This window comes from Lonchura striata, chromosome 6, assembly GCF_050655825.1.
Source record: "Lonchura striata isolate lonStrDom1 chromosome 6, ASM5065582v1, whole genome shotgun sequence".
In the NCBI taxonomy this organism is placed as follows: domain Eukaryota; kingdom Metazoa; phylum Chordata; class Aves; order Passeriformes; family Estrildidae; genus Lonchura; species Lonchura striata.
This window is the reverse complement of record NC_140708.1, coordinates 14,360,789-14,382,081: the sequence shown is the minus strand read 5'-3', so window position 1 is coordinate 14,382,081 and position 21,293 is coordinate 14,360,789. Positions and strand designations below refer to the sequence as shown.

At 37.7% G+C, this 21,293-nt stretch overlaps 1 protein-coding gene across 10 annotated transcripts in view; it reads right to left on the bottom strand.

Moving 5' to 3' along the window:
• Positions 1 to 21,293, bottom strand: part of LDB3 (LIM domain binding 3) — a 115,221-nt gene that overhangs the window by 88,092 nt on the left and 5,836 nt on the right. For 9 of the 10 annotated variants that reach the window (XM_077784543.2, XM_085583278.1, XM_085583279.1 and 6 more), the window contains exons 1-2: positions 21,124 to 21,279; positions 20,896 to 21,020 (exon numbers count right to left, since the gene is read on the bottom strand). In XM_077784543.2, the coding sequence (XP_077640669.2) occupies positions 20,896 to 20,988 (93 nt within the window). In that variant the 5' untranslated portion in view covers positions 20,989 to 21,020; positions 21,124 to 21,279. Of the gene's footprint in view, positions 1 to 20,895; positions 21,021 to 21,123; positions 21,280 to 21,293 lie in introns of those variants that run through there. The other variant, XM_085583277.1, reaches the window with a different exon arrangement.

Genomic DNA, 21,293 nt, shown 5'->3' with positions numbered 1-21,293 from the left:
AGAAGGGCCTTGAAGATGCTGACCACATATGTTCCCCCAGCTCTCACCCCTCTGTACATTCCTATTTCTTTCATGTGATTACCTGTACTTGGAAACACCAAGTGTAGCACAATCAATGCTTTAGGAATTTAATGTGGGTATTCCAAAATGGGTTACACAGTCATATCTAATAAAAGTTCTTAGGTAACAAAAGTTAGGAGCTTAAATTGTATGAGAATCATCATTAGCCTGCTTGGGATACTTAACTAGGCTTCAGAGAGAATATGCTTCTGATTCTTAGTTTAAGATATGCCTTCATGCTCAGTTCAGAGCATAGCTCCTTAAGGATCATTAGGCTGTGTAATTTACGCAGAAGTAACAGAATTAATCTGCAGGGTGCCTCACTTCCATTTCAAAGCTGCACTTTTATCTTTAATTTCTTTAATGATAAGTGCAGACATTTTTCTCTGTGCTGCAAGCAGAGGCTGTAACAAGCTCCATACCTAGTCAAAATGAGTTTCTAAACTCTGCTTGTCCAAATTAGAAATTTTCCTCTCCTGTTCCAGAGTAAACATGCAAACTACAATAATCTGGTTGTGTATTTTGTTAAGGAATAAATGTTCACAGGACATCTCATTAAATCCATGGAAGGAATGCAATCAAGTTCAGAATTTGCCTTAACAGTATTTTCCTTGGCTATATTAGACACTGACTTCTGCAATGGAGCATGTCAAAATAATTGGTTTGGAAGAAGCAGCAAGAAAGTTGTCATTTGACCAAGAAAGAATTTCAGAAGGTCTAAGGTAGTCTGCCTTTCTGTGTCTAGTTTGTCTTTTTCCCTTCCTTCAGCACCAAACTGCTGAAAAATGAATTGCATAGATGAGAAAATATGACAGTTACTTTAATAGGGATTCCTGCTGCTAGTGAAACCATTATTTGCCTGATACAAATGAGGAATGAAAGGAACACAGAAAAATGTTAACCCTCCACTTTTATGTCAAATGAGGACTTCGTTAAACTGCAGGACAATGAGCTTCATCACTGTATTCTGTCATCAAGCAAACATTTGAATGATTAAATTCAAGTGACATTTTGGACTGCATAAAGAAAAAAAAATTACTATAAAGCAGATTGATGTATTCCCTAATACTAGCAAGCAAATCTCAGATGCAGCCAGTATTATAACTGATGGAATTATGAAAGTTCTCTATTCTAGGTAGTTACATTTAGTGATATTTTTCAGAGCTGTACACCCACATGGAAACAAAGTTTTTAGGTGCTTTTGAGTTTTAATATGTTGTCAGAGTTGGATCTTAGCCACCCTCTCTAGTTTCATTTTTCATCAGTTTTCTTGTTTTTTTTTTAATATCCTTCTTCCTCTTACAACATCTTGTTCAGTAACCTTGCTTAGTTTCATTAATCATGTTTGCAGAGAAAATATTTAAAAACTGTCAGTGCTGACAGTTTAAAAACATCAATGCTGTAACAACTACAATGGCAGCAGAAAACATTTCTCAAAGTGAATATGCAGCTATTTAACAAGCAGGAGGCTTTTACTTCAGATACCAGGAAGCGGAAATAAATGCAAATTAGGAATGCTTGGATGGTTATTGGACAGCTGGGAAGATTCCAGGGGCAGACAAAAGTGCCAAATGGAGCCATATTAGTAATCTCTCTTTATCCTAGGATGGGTCTTCTATTTATAGAATTATACAGTTCTTGAAGGAACTATAAGATTGCATATGTAAATGATACAGGAGCAACACATGCATTTTACATGAAACTGCCTAATAAAATCCAAAGATGCTCTCAAAATTTTAGTAGACCTGTTTTAAATAGTACCATTTATTATGTCCATCTGGTTGTCTCAGCTGGTGACAGGCATTTTCTTCTGAATAGCCTTCCCCCCTGCATTTTTATAATTTTCAGGATTGAAAGAAATTCACCCTCTACCTTCTGCTCACACTTTTCATCTATCTCCTACTTAAAATCCTCAAAAAAGACCTCCTTAATTCCAGATCATACTAGTCAATCTTCTGAGTCATATCCAGTCCAGCACACATTCAAGTGAAAGGAATTTCACACAATTACCTCCTATTCTATATCAAGAAAGGAACTATTTAATTACATTATTCTTCAACAGCTATCCAAAGTAAGAATTAGAAAAATACTCCTACTGTCTTACATTGAGTTAAGACTGAACAAATTTCATGAGTAATGTTACGATGTTCATGGCTGAACATTCATGACTAGAAATAGCATTTTAACTACAAAATTGTATCGAATTGGAGACACTCACATGGCTGCAGAGGAAAATACAAAGCATAGACAATAGCTGTTATCAAAGCTATATGCATCAACCGCTCAGGGAAAACAAAAAAGTAAGCCTAAATTCACCTAGTGGTCTTCTTTGATATGGGACACACCAGTAATTAGAGGAAATTCTCTGGTTTTAAACAGTGAGGAATCAAAGGCTCTTCCACACACTTCAAGTACTGAGTGTAACAGGGCCCAGATCTTCCCGGGCTTCCCATGTTTGATAACACAAACATGGAAAATAAAGAATCAGCACATTTCACAGTGAAAAATAAGATTTTGGGCAAATGACACAGGAGACTGGTATAAACAAATCATCTAGGCATCTAAATTAGTTCCTTATAAAAATACAGGTAGAAAAAAAAAAAAAAAAGAGAAGCCGAGACATAAGAGAAAGAAAACTCATTTTACAAGTTTCTTGCTATGTCAGAGAAGAACAAGATATTCTCCACCTCAAAACATCTAAGATTATCTCATCTGCTGCTCTCTGTGAATACCACAGACAAACAGAATTTATATGAAAGCATGGACTTCAAGCTCTATGCTACTTTCCTCTGCAGTCTAGATAATAATTCTAGCATCTGTTGCAGCCTCTGTGAACAGATTTGCATTGATAGTGCACAGGTAAAAGCTCCACAGACAATAAGGTGTTGGTCAATTCTCTCTGAAGCCCCCTTATCCTTTTTTATCAGGCATGACCCTGTAAGAATGTACAATGCAATCACCCAGAGGGAAAAAAAGCACTAGGCTGTCAAGCTAAGCTTTTGCTGGCTGCAACTCAGATATGACACAAAGTCATGCCCATCTTATGTAAAAATTGATAAGAAAGCTGTGCACTCTTTATGGTATATCAGTGTGTAATTAAAAAGCCTTGTGCTTATATCAGTGGGTACATTGATAATCAACTCTCAGGGGAAAAAAAACCAAAACAAACCAAAGCAAAAAACAGAACTGATAACTGAAAGTGTGAATATCCAAAGTGGTTAAATCCTAAAAAAGGAAGGACAAAGAACAGAACTGCTCTAAGATTAGCAGCTTTTGAAACTGCATTATTACAAGTACCTTCCCCAAGTAAGATGTGAATAAACCTGCTGTCAAAGTTAGTGAGTCAAGGAGTCTCATACAGGAAATTAATTCCATTGTGCACATTCTTCCTGTAACCCCAGCCCATTTGTTTTGCAGAACCAGAGAACTTTTTCTGTCCTGCCTACACATTAGAGATAAAACTTCAGTAGAGCAAAGATATTATGGTCCCAACTCCCCATTACTTTGCACAAATTTATTCTCTTCAGTGCAAATGAAAGTATTTTAGTTTCTCTCTTAATCACTTTGCACTACAAATGTCTTCATAGCTGCTGGGCAATGGTAAATTCATTTTCACCTCAGGCAAGACACCAATAATTTTGTTTTAAATCACATTCAGAAAATATAACTTTAATTTACAATAATGTTCTAAAAACTCTTCTATTCCCTCTGTAGTTTTATGTTCATGTTGGTTTTATGAGTATGAAAATAAAATTAAGGATGGCAGGCAGCCTGATACTCCTATCCCAAAAAGCAGCCTCCCTGCTATTCTTATCAGAATAAGAACTTTTGAGTCCATTTCATCCTTACATCTGGGAACCCTCTCTAATGACTATGGCTAGGGCCAGAGCAAATACTTCACAAAAGAGATTCACATATAACTTGCCATTTTGCAAAGTCAATGTGGAACACACCTTTCTGTAGCCAGAGGCATCTTCTGCTCCAGTAGACACTCAAAGCACACTATCTTTGTATCTTTTGTATGCCAAATAAGCTTATATCACAGAAATTACAGTTTGAAGTTGCCTGTGTTGGCAGAATGCAGACAACCAGCCCATGTTAGTAGCGAAAAGTCAGAAAAATGCTCCACAGGATCAAAAGGATTTGTCTGTATTTGTCTGTAGTTCACTTAAGCATCTCCTTGTCATGACAAACCTATGAAGCAGAGAGATCCATTAAATAATATATACATATAATGGAGGTAGGAGAGACTGGATTTCAGAGTTGTGCACTTATCTCACTGGAAAGATAGGATGACTACAGAACCTTCTGAAGGAAACATGAATTAATACTAAGAAAATAACTTTTTCTTCCCTTAAAACATTTCACTCCCTTTTTAGCTTTCTGTAATAAATAGCACAACCAACTGAGAAACATCATCCATGTGTAAATAGTGGACACGCTCAAATACAGTCACAATATGTTAATATGCCAAAAACCTGATGAATCTCTTTGCATAAGCTGTAGACAAAGTATTTATGGGGCATAGTGCATATATTTCCATAGTGGACAGTAATATTACAACATATAATTTTGTTAACCCATCATCTAAACTCTGTCGGTATTGATAATGAAAAGAGTTTATTTTAAATATAAATTTGTATCTTAAGCTATTATAGTATTTTCAATATTTAGCAATACAGATTGATGTTACTGAAACCTGACTTAAAAGCATTCAGTACAACAGCACTTACCAAAATATTGACTGTCTTAAGTATATTTTTAGAAGTGGAATTTGTCACAGAAATTGTTCTGCCTTGTTAAAAAGTAGTCCTTCCTCTAGGTGGCCCATGCTTTTACGCACAGCCCTGCTCATGAAGGGCACTAATCCATATTATTACACGTGTTAAATGCCAATTAATTCTCCCTTATGAGTTATGATAAATTATTATTTTAGGGTGGAGCTATACATTTTCCAAAGGGTCTTTATCACAGCTATGCTGACAGGACTTATGTATGGTGGTATGCTTAGTACGCCCCTAAAGTAGCTGAAGTATGTGCCACAGCAGGTGCCACAAGTAGAACATAGATTTGCTTTGACATTAAAACATAGGGTATAGAAAGAGTGCAGGGTTGTTTGATGGATTTATAAAAGCATATGTTGTGAATGGTTCGGAGAAGTGGAGCCTTCAGGGTACAGCATTAAAGTCAAAGCTAACTCAGTTTGAAGAAATCCTGCCTTGTCATGGCAGCAGTTCTTTGTACTTCATAATTGTCAGGGTATCTGTCATTAAAAAAATATTTTGCCACCTCTAAAGAAAACCTCACTGAAGTGTAACCTCTTGGGGACATTACGACCAAACTATTAAAATATGCTCTTATAGCTTTAAGGGATACATTTCCACCAAAGAACTGTAAAAATTATACTTGAATCTGTTTTACAGAATAGAAAACATGGTTTACATTTCTTTCCGATTTTTGATCATGCCCTCTTTGTAAAAACTTAAATCTTTAATTTTTGCACCAACTCCCAGTGCAAAGGAGTTGGTATCAACTCCTTGTTGATGCTGGTAATCAAAGTAGTTCTATCCCTTCAGGGACAACATGGCATAGAAGGTGACAGCTTTCACCAAAGGATCTTTCTGATCTATGACTTTATGTCCCCAGCCCAGAGTGACCAATTCACTCCCCCAATGCAGGAGATAGGAAGTTCCTCCTCATAAGCCATAGCTAAACCTCTCTGCCAACATTCATGCACTTCTTGCATCCATAAGATGACATTTGCTCCTCTACTTTCCACAATCAATGTGAAAATGTCACTGTGGTTGTGACCTTGCCAAAGCTTTTCCCACAAAATTTTTTCCTATTACCTGTACTTTGGCCTTTGCAATGTCATTCTACGAAGACATTGATCATTCCTTTACTAATACCTCAATGACAGTATAGTATTTAGTTTTCATTTTCTTCATCCATCTGCAAAATCAGTTTTTGCTTTCTGTACAAATTAAGGTCATAGACAACTTTTAAAAATTAAGTAAAATGTCTAACCAGGCTGCTTGACAGTCTGTTAATGTCAGTTGATGGACCTGAGTGCCAAAACTGCAACTAAAACTAAAATCTGTCAAAAATAATGGAGTCATCCCTGACTGCGACTATGAAAGCAGCCTAGGCAGTGCATACATTTCCTAGATTAGTCCTAAAATATTTACATAGCCAAAAAACCTCAATCTCACTCATAATTAAGGAAGCCAGAGTTAGATTCCCAGATATTGAAAAAAAAACCTACATTGTACAGTGGTCAGCCTCCTTAATGGAGTTATATTAGTTTATTCCAGTGAAAAATATTTCCCTTATCTTAGTGAGTGTAGAATTTATCTTACAGATTAATTTTAACATTATGTTAAATAGTATGTTTTCCAAGCTCTTTTTATACACAAGTGATTGAGAATAGTGGTATTATCCTTCAACTCAGAAGGCTCTCTTGACAAGTATATATATGTATATAATATATACATATTCACCTGTAACTTCATAGAACCAGTGGACTTATACCAGGAATAAATCTGTTCCAGTATCTTCAGTTACTCTATTTGGAAACCAGTCATTTGCCTGACCTTCAGTGCAATGCTAAAAACAGAGTTTGTCTGTCATCAAGAGCCAGTGAGATTTCAGATAAAACAGAAGTCATGGCTCCTGCAATGAAATTCCAGAAGTGTCCATCAAAGGCTTGCCAACAATAGCATCTCACTCAGTCAAGACTTTCATACTTTGATAAAACTGGGGGAGAGGGGGAAGAGGGGATTTGACATTGGGAATTGGCCATGCCACAGCAACTTAGGGCTCACTCTCAACTATACAAATCCAAAAAAATTCTTTCATTATATTCTACTAAAACTTTTATTAGGTGACTAGCTTTGGTTATTTAAAGATCTAGTAATTTCTCACTCTATTGACAATTTGCTTTTTGTGATTTTTTAGTTGGCTGTGAGGTTTTTTTACTCCTCAGGGGAACATTCCTTCCAACTACCAGCACCACAATGTATTTAAAATAACAGAGCAACAAAACATGAATCAGATCTGTTCTGAACATGAGAGTAAATATTGTGTGCAAGCACTGAAATGGAAGCAGGACTTCCTTGTTTAAATTACAATAGATCAATCTTGTGTTCTCTAGCATAAAAAGACTTACAGAAGGACAATTGCCAGGCAAGATTTCAAACTTCTTCCTTATAGTCCCGTGCCAATATATAGGCTTACAGTGCTCACTCTTCTGTCAAAGTGGCATTTGTCTTGACATTACTTAACCCAAACTTCATCTCAAAATACCATCCCAGTCCTAGCAGAATATTGCCCAATGCTTTGACAGTGAGAGATGACAATAGCAAAAATTACCAGTCATTTTCACATGTAGCTTAGATATTCATTAGTACATAAAATGCTTGCTAACAACCATCTTGGAATATATGCTTACATTCCTAGTATTTGCACAGTTTACTAAGTTTTGTAGCTCCTTTGGTTTCTACTTAGAAGATATAAGCAGTTATATATATGTTGAGACTATGGATAACAGTGGGTCAGAGTGAAGCCAATAAAAAGGATATCATGTAACATGGTCTTCTCCTCTCACAAAATGGACAATATATATTTTAATCAAAAAATAAAGCCCTGTCCTAGTCTCTCACTGGTCTTTGCAATGAAAATTAACCATAAAAAAAGATTATGGAGGTGTCAAGAGTAAGAATGGAAAGGAAAAAGACACCTCAACACAATATCAAGGATCAGAGAAGTCAAAGACGTATTTCAAAATGAAGAGGATGTTAAAACTCGTATTATCAATTTTTAAGTGCAACTTCTAGGCAGCTCTCCTTCAACATGAGGCCACAACACTCTCTCTGTTACATTATCTAATTGAATTGAGGACTATCACAGTGCACCCTACTTGCACTACAAAGCGACACAAGTCACCAAAGGGAGGGAGGAAAGTGTCAAGAGGCCCAACCAACCAATGGCTATTTGTCCTTGGAATGAAGCTGCATAAAAAGTAAAAAGATACCATCAAAATAGTCTGGATCTTACTTATTCTGGTATCAAAACAAGGTAAATTGGGCAAAAAGTAAGTAATCATGTGACAACTGGCAGAAAAAAATATATATATATATGTAATCAGGAATATCTGTTCATCACAGGTGTTAAAGAAAAGAAAAAAAAGAAAAAGAAAGGGGTTTTCTTAGGCCATTAGCATGCAGAGATAAATGCACAGGTTCTAGGCAGTAGACACTCAGTAGGAAAAATAGGGAGAACACCTTTTGTGCCCTAACTAAAAATGAGCTCAACTAAAAGTGTATGAGGACATTGCAAATCACTGCCTTTTTCATATGTTCTCAAGATTTTATATCTTCCTATAAAAACATGCTTTTACTTGATTATTTGTTGTTGTTGTTAACAGATAAACCTAGGAATGTAGAGATGTTAATTATTATGACATTACTCAATAAATGATGAAAATATTCAAATAAATAATAAGAAACAATTAGACGTTTGAAATTCACCTCTTCAAGGAGGTCACCATTATCTCTTTTAAGGTGTGACAGTTTAGCCAGAAAAAAGCTTCCCTCCTGAAACACTGAGAAAATTAATTTTTACTGAGTATCCCATTATTGTCATTGCTGCAATGGTGAGAAGATATGAACAGCTTCAAAAGATGCCACGTGCCCTTTATTTTCAAAAAAACTTTGGCAGTTTGAGGGCTTTTCTCAATAGCTCCTGATCCCTGTTTTGCTATGGCAAAATTGTGTTGCCTGCAGTGGAAAAAAATAATATTTGAGAGAGTATTTTCTAAACATTTCTCTTCACAGCATTAGTGTATCCAAGGGCAGTAGCACACTGGTTTGGATGTATGGCACAAATAGTCTCAGACAGTAGCCAAGATGCTTTAAGAGAAGATTGAAACTAAAGACTTGTGGCATCCAGGCCAGAACATTCACTGTGGATGTTCTAAAATTAAACACCAGTGAGGAAAGTTATTCCTACTGAACCCCTTTATCTACGCATTGAACCAAGAGGCTTAACAACAAACCACATGGTGAGAGCTCTTTCCTGGCCTCCTAAACTTGGAGATACATTTAATATAGAAATCCAATCCAATCTCTGCAAAATCAGTGGAGGAGGATCAAGACTTAATGGAGACAAAAGTAGTAATATTGTTTACCAGTCCTCTTAACAATACTTCCCTCAGATAAAACTAATTAAAGGTCCAGTTAATAAGGCAAATAAGGGTTAAATTATAATAAAACTACTTTGTAGTCTATATAAGAGCTTTCATAAAACAAAATTTAGAGACCAAATTAAGCATTTGAGCTAAATTCTCAGAGAAGCGAGAAATAAAGACATCTACCCTTACCATCAAATGGCATGTAACAGAGATCCAGCCTGGAATTCTTTCCCTATGAGAAAAATCAACATTTCACACTGTACTTATAAAATGTAATATTGTACAAGAGAGTATCCTGCCTCCTTTCCAGGTTGTCTTTAGGACACATGAACTCCAAGGAATTGTGGGTGGAATGTATAGAAGATCTTACTGCAGCTGCTGGTACTGCATCTGTTCAAGGGATAAATAAAGCAGCTAAGTTCTAGTTTTGGTTTCATACACTGCCAATCCTTTGACATGCACAGAAATTATATACCACCTCCTCATCTTGTCAGTCACACTGCAAATAAGTCTTCAATATTGTAGAAGGGATGATCACTTTTTTTTTTGGCTAGGAATGTTCCCACAAGCTGGGATAACCTCCATGACAACTCACACACTGGAAAAACACTAAAGCACTTAATTTTCTTCCAGAGAGTAACTTGTTAATGTAAATTATCAATCTATAGACTTTTTCTCATTCTTCTTAGGAAAGAATTAGGTCTAGTTAAAACTGATGTGAAATTAAAACTGAACTAATTCACTAATTATCTAGACCTTCAAAAAAGTTTATTCTGTTTTATTTCCCTTCATCACCGCTTAGTCCCCATGTTCTGGCACGTGGAATTTAAGGAAATGGTCTCGATTACTATCAGCTTATAATTTTTATATATATATTTAAAGATTATTAATGTGTTTTACTAACTATGCTCAGTATATTTTCTTCCAAGAAAAATTGGAGATTACTATCTAAGATGATACTTTGCAGAGTGAGGAACCACTGTGAGGAAGAAAATTAAGCACACATATGTAGGGAAAGGGAATTGCTGCTGAGCAGGACAAATCCATCTTTTTGTGGACCATAGGACCATAGGGTGTGTGGCTGTAAAAGGAGCAGTCTCTTCCAGGAATCTCAGTGAAGATGCACTCTATTGTCAACACAGAAGTTATATATTGGTATTACTTGCAGCTTGGGTTCCTTAACAGAGGCTAGAGAAGACTATTTAATACAGCAACACATGTAATCAGAGAAACAGGAAACCTCACAGCTTCACACAGAGCAGTAATGAACTTCCATGTGGCACCATATTTAGGCAGCTCCTTCCTGCAGATTCCTGCTCTGTCCCTTCATGGCTTTATAGGACATTATAATACCTTTTGGAGGGTCTAATTCTTTCCCTTCCCAAATGCAGTCTTCATCTTTTTGCTCCTCCACTCTAAGTGCACTTAATCTGAACAGCATCAAAAGTTGGGAGAAAAGAAAGGATAGCAAGCACATTCTGATGAGGCAGAATGTGGGAATGGAGCATGGAAAGGAGGCAAGGGAAAGAGGCCACATAAGCATCCCAGGCATATGGAAGGAGGAGACAGCACAGAACAATGGAATGAGGATGAATGCCAAGAGCCATCAGTACTTGTCCTTGCAGCTGGCTGCTACAGCTGAGGCACACAGCTCTCAAGGGTGGGATAAAGCCTCCCTCAAATGAGAGGAGACCTTTGCTATTCCTCCGTGGTGAAACAGCCAAACAATTCCGGCACTTCAATAATCTGTTCACCCTTCCCACAAGGTGCCAACAGTCTGATACCCACAACCCTGTGCACGCAGCCTGAACTACTGAGAACTATACGGCAAACCAGCACGTGTCTCAATTTTAGGAGTGCTGCCCTGAAAAGAAGCAGTACAAAGCAGTGGGCAATCAAACAGGGAAGAGATTGCAGTTCAGGTACATGTGGTTTGCTGCTGTTCATACAACTGATGATGCTTGCAGACTGCTGACCACTTCTTGTCATGAAGAAAGCAAAGCACACAAGTAATAGAGAGATTCTCATCCAGCCACCCCATACAGTTGACAAAAGGATTAAAGGATTTCATCTTGCAGAATTTGTTAGTTAATTTAAGCAAAACAGAAAAATAATATTTTAGACAGTAAAGGAATTTTGATGGTAGGTTAGGTTACAATTCCTGTAAAAAAAAACCAAAACAGCAGAAAGACTAATCATTTTTTCCTACAATAATTAACCTTAGCCACTGCTCATGAAAAAGGCCATCTTACTTTGACTTTTTGTTTTTTTAAACACCTGCCATAGTATGAACTGCCCTTAACCATTTTTGAATCCGCTATGATTAGGTAAGGAGAGAATGCTGACATTCTTAAATAGAACAGGATGGTCCCAGTGACCCCCAGGATCAAGGAAAGGCAGCCCAAATTCACCCTAATACCAGGGCATTCAGATTTGGCACTATGTGCCAGAATCTGGGGTTACATGTAGTATTTTTGGAGTTTTGGATAAGATGTCCCATTCCAGAAGCTTGAGGTAAACGCAGCATTGGTTCCAATTCAAAATAGCTTCCTAAGTTACTGGATGCTTAAAATATAGCATGAGAGTCCCACAGAGGCTTCTCAAGAGTGTGCACGGCACCCTAACCAGGTATAGTAAGTACTACAATGCATTGCAAATATTTTTATTCATGTCACAAAGACTAATTGTCACTAATGCTACTTTCAGACCGAGAACCCATAAATTGTTTAAAGTAAACATGTGCCCTTAAGCCTGCTACTTTTAATAAGAATAAGGGTTATGTCTGTATTAGGTATGGCTAAGCAAGAGAGGCATGGATCCAAAATAGCCCAGAAGATGGAATCTGGACTCTGAGTAAGTGAAAGGTAGGAACAGGGTGAGACTGTGAAAGCCTGTGTTCCTCCAAATTCCCAGCTGCCATTGCTACAAATCAAGTGTATTTGGAAGGATTTTGAAGAAAGGTTAAAACCTATTTATGCACTGTGTCCAGGCACTGAACACCTGTGGCATAGATGATCACAACACCATCTACGCACGTGGGAAGTGCAGAAAATAACTCTACCCTCATCAGGGGATTTGCATGCCTTTAAGACATTTGGCCCATTTCATCTTCCTAAAAGAAGAAGAGCAAGATCTCATTGACATTTTGGGAAAATGTCTGCTAACCACCACTACCAAAGAGTCACCTTGTAGGAAGCCCATTCAAGATATTTTCTGGAGCCATTTGTAAGCTGAAAGTGAATTTTTTGAAGGTACCTAATTACAGGTACTTTCTTCCCTCTATTTATTGTGTGCTTTTTTCTCCTGTAAATCTCTTAGAAGAACAGAAACAGCTTTACATTAGGGGAAATATTATACTCTTCATAGATGTGAAAAATGGGAGATTTTAGAACTGTCCCCAAAGGATATCCAACAGTAAGGCTAACCTAAGCCTCAGGGCCAGCTCTATGTGACCAAGCTTTTATTTCTTTTATGACCTGAGTTTTATAGTAGCCAAATAAAATAATTTAAAAAAGAATCATAATCTAGGCAACACATTTTGACAGGTGATATCTATTAGCTTTTAAATTTATAGTGTGAATTATGGGTTAATGCAATGTGCCTTAACAGCACATTTACTAAGATCCTTATCCTCACTCTCTACCAGCAAAAATGAAATTCTTTATAAATTAATGAATGCCATCTATTAAATATCATAGCATACTTCTACCAAATGAGTATTTAGGCATTAAGACAACTGTAACAGAAAGCCTATTTGGATATTTTTTTCTCAGGTAACCTTTTTATTAAGGTTTTAATTACACTAGTACAGAAGAAACAACCCTTTGACATGCTGTGCATAGAAACCATTCTTTTCCAATTAGCATTATTCATTTCTACTAACACAGTACTGCTGACATTGGCGGACAAGGTTTGAAATTCATTATATCCTAAAAACTTGCATTTGCAATTGATTTTTACCATGTTCAGCAGAAACTTCCCTCTTTCCTCTCCCCTTTGCAAGATTTTTAAACAGGGACTAATAACTTACCTGCACATTGATAATTTGGCTAGTCTTGCAACAAAACTCAATGGAAAGGAATGCAATCTCATATTACACTGGACACTATTTTATGCTATATTATGCATTAAAATGGTGGCACCTCAGGCACCCATGTGCAGACACTTCTAGTTACACACAAACTAGCTACACGAGATTGTCTTCTCAGCTCAGGTAGCTCCAGCCCACTGTGAAAGCTAGATCATAATGAAGACTATTGCATTTTGTACACCATTTTCATACTTCCACATTGCTAGTCAAGGCTGGTGTTATTTTGTATTTCAATACCTACAGTTTTGATAGTTATAGTATAACATACACTTTATACTACTAATTGGACAACAAGATGGGACCTGCTGTTTCTAGTATAGAAAGTTAATGATAACATTTGCAGAGCTAATTTCTCCTTGTGTTCCACTGGCTGGAGAATATGTTGCAATAATGTATTCAGAATGGAGATAATGTCAGAGTTATCTGCTGTGTTATTAAGACAGTCATTTACAGAGTTCAGACATCAGACACTAATAAAAAGTTTTATCTGAAAAAAAGATTATTGTGCATTTTAATTATAAAGCACTAACAGTTCAGCAGCTTTAAATTCATAATTTAATGCCTACCTCCTGATGTTTACTCATTCTACAGGATCTGCAAAATTATTAACTTCAATAATAATTATGTAAATCTGAGGACTTCCTGAAATATACTACATCAACTATATTCTCATAGAAATAAACTCTAGGTCAAAGACTGAACAATATGTCAGACAACATTATCCAGCTGCCAGGGCACACTGTCAAATCTTAAAAGAAGTGAAAAAGGAATATAACTATTTTGAGTTGTGGATCTGTTTCCTTATGTAAAGAAAACCCGTTCCTCCCTCCTCCATAAAACCTCAAAAGCAACTGTTATGCCCAGCTGTGAACTCAGTTTCTCACCGGTCTTGAGCCCATGTTTCCCACAACTAACACTATATGCCCCCTGCTCAAGGGAAGAGCTGCATTTCCCTTTCTGTTGCAGGAAAGAAAGCTGCAAAGTTACTTCATTAACTGAGCTGGCAATTGCATAGATGTTATTCAGCCCAGTTATTTCATAGAATGAGCTCTTCACAGATAGTGCCACACAAGTATTGATGATTCAGCTACAATCCCACTCCAAATTAAAAAGCACTTAGGAAGTGAAATGAAGAAAGGGCTTCAAACCCATGGGTTATGTATTTTGTGTCTGAACAGTCAGAACACTAGGTTTGATGATCCAACACCATTTAAACCAGAACCTCAGCTGTTACAGGCCATTGCTCACGTTTATCTGGCCTACATTCTACCAGGATGTTATGTTTCTTCTGAAATTCAAAACTGATAGAATTGAAGAACATAGCCTTAAACAGACAATTTCTGCACAGTATCTGTGCAGAGCACATAATACTCTTTATATACCCCTCCCCTGAACTTCAGCAGTGGACTTAGTATTTAGTGATTACTTTAATCACAAACAGATAAGAGGGGCTGCCTTTGTTTTCTGAGTACCTACTTGATTTAGAGGAGAAATCATTTGACCAAGAGCTGCAGCTAGCTACATGCTGTTCCTGAAAGTTATTTTGTCAAGTACAATACATGCATTCAAATCCCATTGTGTTATCAGGCTACAGTTTAAATAAAATTGTAATAAAAGCACTCTTCAACAAATAAACCTGAGTTTAAAGTTACAACAACAAACTTCAAGGATTTTTCAGAATATTTTCTGCAAGAAAGAAAACAAAAGCTTCTTACTTCCATCATGACTGTTTACCCAGTAGGGAAAAATAACCCATCTTGTGCTGGAACTGCTTTGGATACAAAATTGGGCATTTGCTGAAATCAAACCTTCTCTTAAAGTGTTAAGGGCTCTGGTGAAACATCCATTAAGAGTATTTCTCAGATCTGACACAGTATTTTTAATCAAGACAGAAAATGTTGTTTACCTCAGAATAACTAATGTCTTACCTCTTAGAGCACCTGCACAGCCATGTTTAACACTGTTTTACTCAGGGCAGAGACCTGAACTGCTTCCCTGATAAACTGGGATTTTTTGATCCCCAGGTGCCCAAACCCATTTCTCTGGTCCACTAAGTATTATTTAAATGGAACACAACTATAAAATTTGCTCCCTCTCTCCTTGTCTGACACAGACACGACACTTGTGTTTGATGAGACATTCAACCTTATCATACAAATGCCCTGTACACTGAACTGCCATTTATAGTACAGATGCTGTCTACTGGAACATCTCAAATAAACAATACCAAATCAGGAGGCTGAGGAGTTACTTGTAGGGCTCAGGCTCACAGAAACACAATCATTTCTGATGTAGCTGTAAACATACCAGAGCTGGCTTGCAAATTAGCTTGAAAGCAAACATACCACTTCAGATAACTGGCACTCTCCTAGGATACTGACATTGTTTGTATATATAACAAATAATTGCAGGTAATAAAATTCAGAATGCTGTAACTTCAGACGAGGTGACTATTACTCAAGAAGTAATCAACAAAACAAACAGATTATCACAAAGAAATGCTGATGCCCACAGAATACTTGTTCTATCAAAAAAAGAGACTGTAAAGTTTCAGAGTGTCCTGAAAATCTGGCCTGGAAGTATTTAATCTTCCTCTTGCAAGGGAATATTTTGAGTTCAACTGAAGAAGGGTGGAAGAATGTGAAACTGTTAAAGCATAAGAAATTACTGCAGTTTGTCTAGGCATAAGACCGTCATTATATTGAATGGCTCACTTCCTTCTCAGAAGTTGACTCAGTCATTTGAACTTTAAAGGAAAAAGGAAACATCTTTGTAATGGTTAAAGAGGAAGACTCCTAGACTTCTCGAGGACATCAGACTAATCTGTTAGTTTAATAGAATATCAACTATTATAAATTCTAATCTATAGTTTTTGGTATGATGAATGACTTCTTTGGAGAATAAGAAAAGCCCTCTCAAAGCTGCAGTTGCAGCTTTAGGACAGCTATTCAGCAGTGTGACTCACCAAAGGTGGATGCTTAACAGGGGATGTTGTATCAGCACTTCAAGAGAACATGCTGAATTGTTTCAGTTCACTCAATACAGGTAGACTGCATTTTCCTGATTATAGTTTATGTACAGCACCACATGGCCATTCAAAGGACAGCTGCAGAATGCACAGAGCCTGACCCAGATCATCTGAGGCTTCCCTGCATTCAAGAATAGAAGAAAAAAAGTGAAGAGGGACTGCCTTTCCTCCTCAGCTGCCTGTTGTAAGGCACTGATACACAACACAGGAAATGAATACTCTCACATAGCTCCTCTAAAGCAGAGGCAGTGACAGCCAGAGGTTGGCATATGTATGCTAGGGAGTGGAGGAGGGACAGGAAGCAATCAGACAGAGATGCTGATAAAAGGAAAGAGCCTAACAACTCTGAGGAAAAAAAACCCTTCCTGCTCCTGCAGAGACAGACTTCAAAATACTAGACCAGGGTTTTCCCCCAGACTCAAAAAGCCGTTTCAGACTGCTTGTTGCAGAGTCAGTATACAGATCAGCTAATTTAATTCTTTTTGTAGCAGTGTTTGCTATTTTCCCTCCCTGGGCTTACACATTCAGCAGATGTCAACCTTTTAATCTCTTATCAAATAAAGAAAAGTATTTCTTAAAGGTTTTTGTTTTGTTTAAACACTATCTCCTGTCTCAGGCTCTGGCTTTTGATGCGGAACCCAACATCTCTATTAGAAAATACAAAACTGTATAGATAACTGCAGAGTGAATATACCAGTCATGAGTTACCACAGTGATTAAAATATTATTTCCACTACCTCAGATAACGATTGCTCCTTCACACATTTCAGCTCATTGCATCACCTGCAAGCCAGCCTATCTCACTAGAAAAGTTTACTGTTCAGAAATAGATTCAGAATTATATGAAGATGTTCTGTTATTGCAACCAACCATGTACAATCATACCATGTTAGGTGCCATGGCAACTGAGCACTTAGATAATTAACTATGTCCAAAAGCCTTCTTACAGAGGATTAGGTCTATAAAATTAATGACTTCTTCTTGCTTCCAGACAGTTCAAGCAGTAGGAGAAAATAAACAGCTTTGCTGCCCACCTCAATTTGGAAAGACCAGATTTATGTATATGATCACGCCACTGGTGACAACACTTTGCACTGCCAACAACCTGCAAGTCTCATTCATTTCAGCAGGGCTGACAGATGCTTAGCTTTATTAAGTTTGTCAATACTGTTTTCCTATGTCTGCTACCTGCTCATGACATCTCATGACAGAATTTGACATCTCATAACAGAATTTGACATCTCATGACAATTTTTCTAGTGGGTACGATGGTTTGCAGGGTGGGGACTGGAAAAATAGTTTACAGATGATTAATCGATACTATTGTTAAAGGAGAGTGAAAGCTGCAGAGTGACCTTAACTCTTCCCTACTTGTTTTTGTCTCCTGCTTTCTTGTTCCCATCCCCTATTTTAGTCAGGTATTTATTTTTAGATAAAGAACAGATAAGCAGAACAATCCATTTCAGGGGAACATATCTTCACCTGTCACCCAGATGACTGACTGTGTCCCCCTGCGCATTATGCTTTTGATTATTCAGCAATGAGCTGATCACCTGGGCCTATCTTAATGGAAGAAAATCCAGTGTCTGAGACACCATTTTAAAGATTTCTTTAGAAGTGAACTGTTATGCCAAAGAGCTCTGCATAATTCACTTCCTCATCCACCATGTTAAGAACATTTTTCCTGAACAGAAGGCTTAGCAATCCCACAATCCTGTATTGTGCTTTTCTCAGCAGGTTCAAAGACTTTCATGATTTCTCCCCTACTGTCCAGGTAAAGTGTGATGTGGGTAGGAACTGTGTAGGGCTGGCTGACAGAGTGCAGGTCAACAGGTCAACCTTATGTCCATGCATGGGCTAGCTTCATAATGGCACAATACTGGTGCCCTCTTTTGGGAGGGTGCTTGGAAAAATCTTGGTCTAATACTGAAGATGTGATGAACAACCCTGCTGTGTTAGATTCCTTCCACCATTTTTCTTGAGTTTAGAGGCAGTGCTCTTGCAGCATGACAGAAGAGCACAAAGCCTTCATGAAAAAGAAGGAATCCTTCTGTTCTCTGTGTCCCACCCACAGACAGTCCAATTAACTGAGAGCAGTCAGAGCAGAATGAACATGTCTGCATGCAAGCCCAGTCTGCAGGCTTAGAAGGACACTGCACATGTAGCCAAAAGGGCAATGGCACATCTGCCGTGGTACATTAAAAGCAACTGTAATACTCTAAGTTGAAGTATTTGAAGTTTAGGACTCATCTTGCACCTAGAAAGTCTAATCTCATCTCAGGGCAGCTGTGAATCAAAACCAGTCCATAAATATGCAGCATCCACTAGCAACATTTAGAGCTCTGCACCCTTTCCAAGAAGGAGATCTTCCTCACAGTTATCTTCTCTCCCCTCCTCCCCATCAGGAATATCTTAAAATGCAAGTACAGCTTCCCTTTTCCCACTTCAATAAAACTGCAACTATGGCTGAGTTCATAGGTCAACTCACTTATGACTGAAATTTCTGATTTGGTTTGGAGATATATTTATGTGATAGACAATAAAGAAAAAAATACAGATCACAAAAATGTCACAACCAGCAGGCATAACTATCCCAGCTCACCCTGAAAGAGACTATGCTTCTGCCCTCATAAGGCAGGCTCTAAAATCCAATCCCATCCCAAAGCTGTAGTCCCAGCTGGGCCTCACTGGGAAGAGTTTAAAAACATTTAACAGTGCTTTCTGACACTGCTATGGTTGAAAATGCAGTCAAGTCTGCGAAGAGCTAATTCCTTCACACCTCTGGGAATTCAGCTGTGGCAGTTTCACTTCTGCTTCTCTCAAAAGCCTCATGAGACTCATACAGCCTTTGGGCATAGTGTTTGCACTTTCACAGATTACTATCTAAGACAATGAGCTCTTTGGGAAACAACTGGGTTTTCATTACTGATTGTGTCACATACACTGCAAGTGCTACAGCCCTGGCCCATGGCTGACAGACTCTAGGTGTGACTGAATGATTTATAAGAAAATAATCAACGCCATACAGTGCAGGCTGCAAAGTGTCATGAAAACACCTACAAAAATATGGTGACACCTCTCTGTACTTACCTTGGGTGGGATGAGAAAAGAAATACCAACACTATTTACACGAGCAAAAGTAATCTGAGTTTATGAAGCGAGTTTATTTTTGTAGAAGGGAGGTATTTTAGGTTGTCTTTTGCTTGTTTGCTTTTGATAAAACTGCCAGTACAGCCTTCTTTGCAATTACTATGCTGCAAAAGGAGTTATGAAAAGTACGTCTCATCATCATAGTATTAAGGTAAATGTGGCCCTGTTTTCCAAGAAAGAGATAATGTGCATAAGAACAAGGGAGATCAGGTGATATAGTTTCACAGGATGAATATGAAATAGCATAGCTAAGATTTCAGAAGCCCACCAAGTGACTTTGAATCACATTTGTTGTAGAGATATACATTTTGTACCCACAACTTAACAGGCTGTATTTTTTCATTATGAAAAAAATCAACAGTTTTAAAAGCAGTGTAGGTGGCTTTTTTATTATTATTTTTGCAGTGAAGCAGACCTTTTATTTGCATTCTACTTGTTTGTCTGATTAAATCATTCTGGTATTTCTCTTACATACTGTTATGTAAGTAACCTCTCTTGTCACTGTATTGCAAAATAAGCCTTCTGTAGGTGATTTGTGGAGGAGCCAAGACCTCTCTAGAAAGATCTGAACATTCTGATTTGAGACTGTCGGAAACAAGAAAAGAAGAAGGGAGCTACCAGAAGTCACACAGAACTGTCTTATGAGAGAAAAGTAGGTAAGGGAAACACAAATTTCCTGAAAACCATTCAATGTTAAAAATATTTAAGAAATGTAGCTAATTCAGGTAATAGGAGTACTGAACAGCAACACCTTAAAATAATGCTTCAAGGGGAAAAGTAAAAGGCAGCTAGGAGATATATGGCTGTAATTGACAGATACACTGAGTAATTAATTATTAAATCCATGCTGTTTGTCAGCTGCAAATGGAAGGCTTCTGCATAATTTAAGACAGTATTTTAAGTACTACTGAGTCTTCTGCTTGACATGTCTAATTTTTATCCAACTATTGCACCCCATCACAAAAGGGTCATATCCCTGTCTTTGTTCAGTTTGAACACCTGACTTCACATACTTACAAGAAGTTAGATGTTTATTTTCTAGAAATATAATTCTATATTCCCATTCAGAGCTCTTCTATTTCCTTCCCCCCATATTGCACCAGTCAGCAGAAAGAGAACACTGTACAAAATAGAACTGGAAGCTCACTTATGAGACAGTATCACCATCCATACAAATATACTAACCACAACTGTCTTCCTGAGGCATTATCACTGCCAGGTCGTACTTCAAACTGGCAGATTTCTAGTTCACATTATATTGTCTTTATTCACACCTAGGTGCAAAGATCTTCAATTCTGCTAGGCCAGGTCAAAGTGTACATATGACTGCTATTTTCCAGCCCAAACAAGCTCAACAAGATTTTTTTGCACACTTACTCTGGAGATGGTCAAGGGCATGTTGAAGTCCTTGCCCCCTTGCAGTCGGAAGCCCCACGGTCCAGGTCCATTCAGAGTCACACTGTAAGCCATGTTGTACCACTTTCACAGGCAGCAACAGGGCACTGCAGGACAGAAGGACGGGGCAGACAGAAAAAAGTGTGAAAAAACAGACTGAGAACAGGATAGGGTTTTACATAAATGAAAGCAATTCTCTCTCTGCCTTGCCTGTTCAGTCGTGCTCTGATACCACCTAAGAATAGATGGGAGCTATAATGCAGATGCTGATATCCCAGCTGAGTAGAGCCCATAAAAGGTTTGTAACCAGACACCTACTATGCAAAGACTTCATGACTCAGAGGTCTAATATAGTCCCCACGGAAGGGGACAGATCTTTC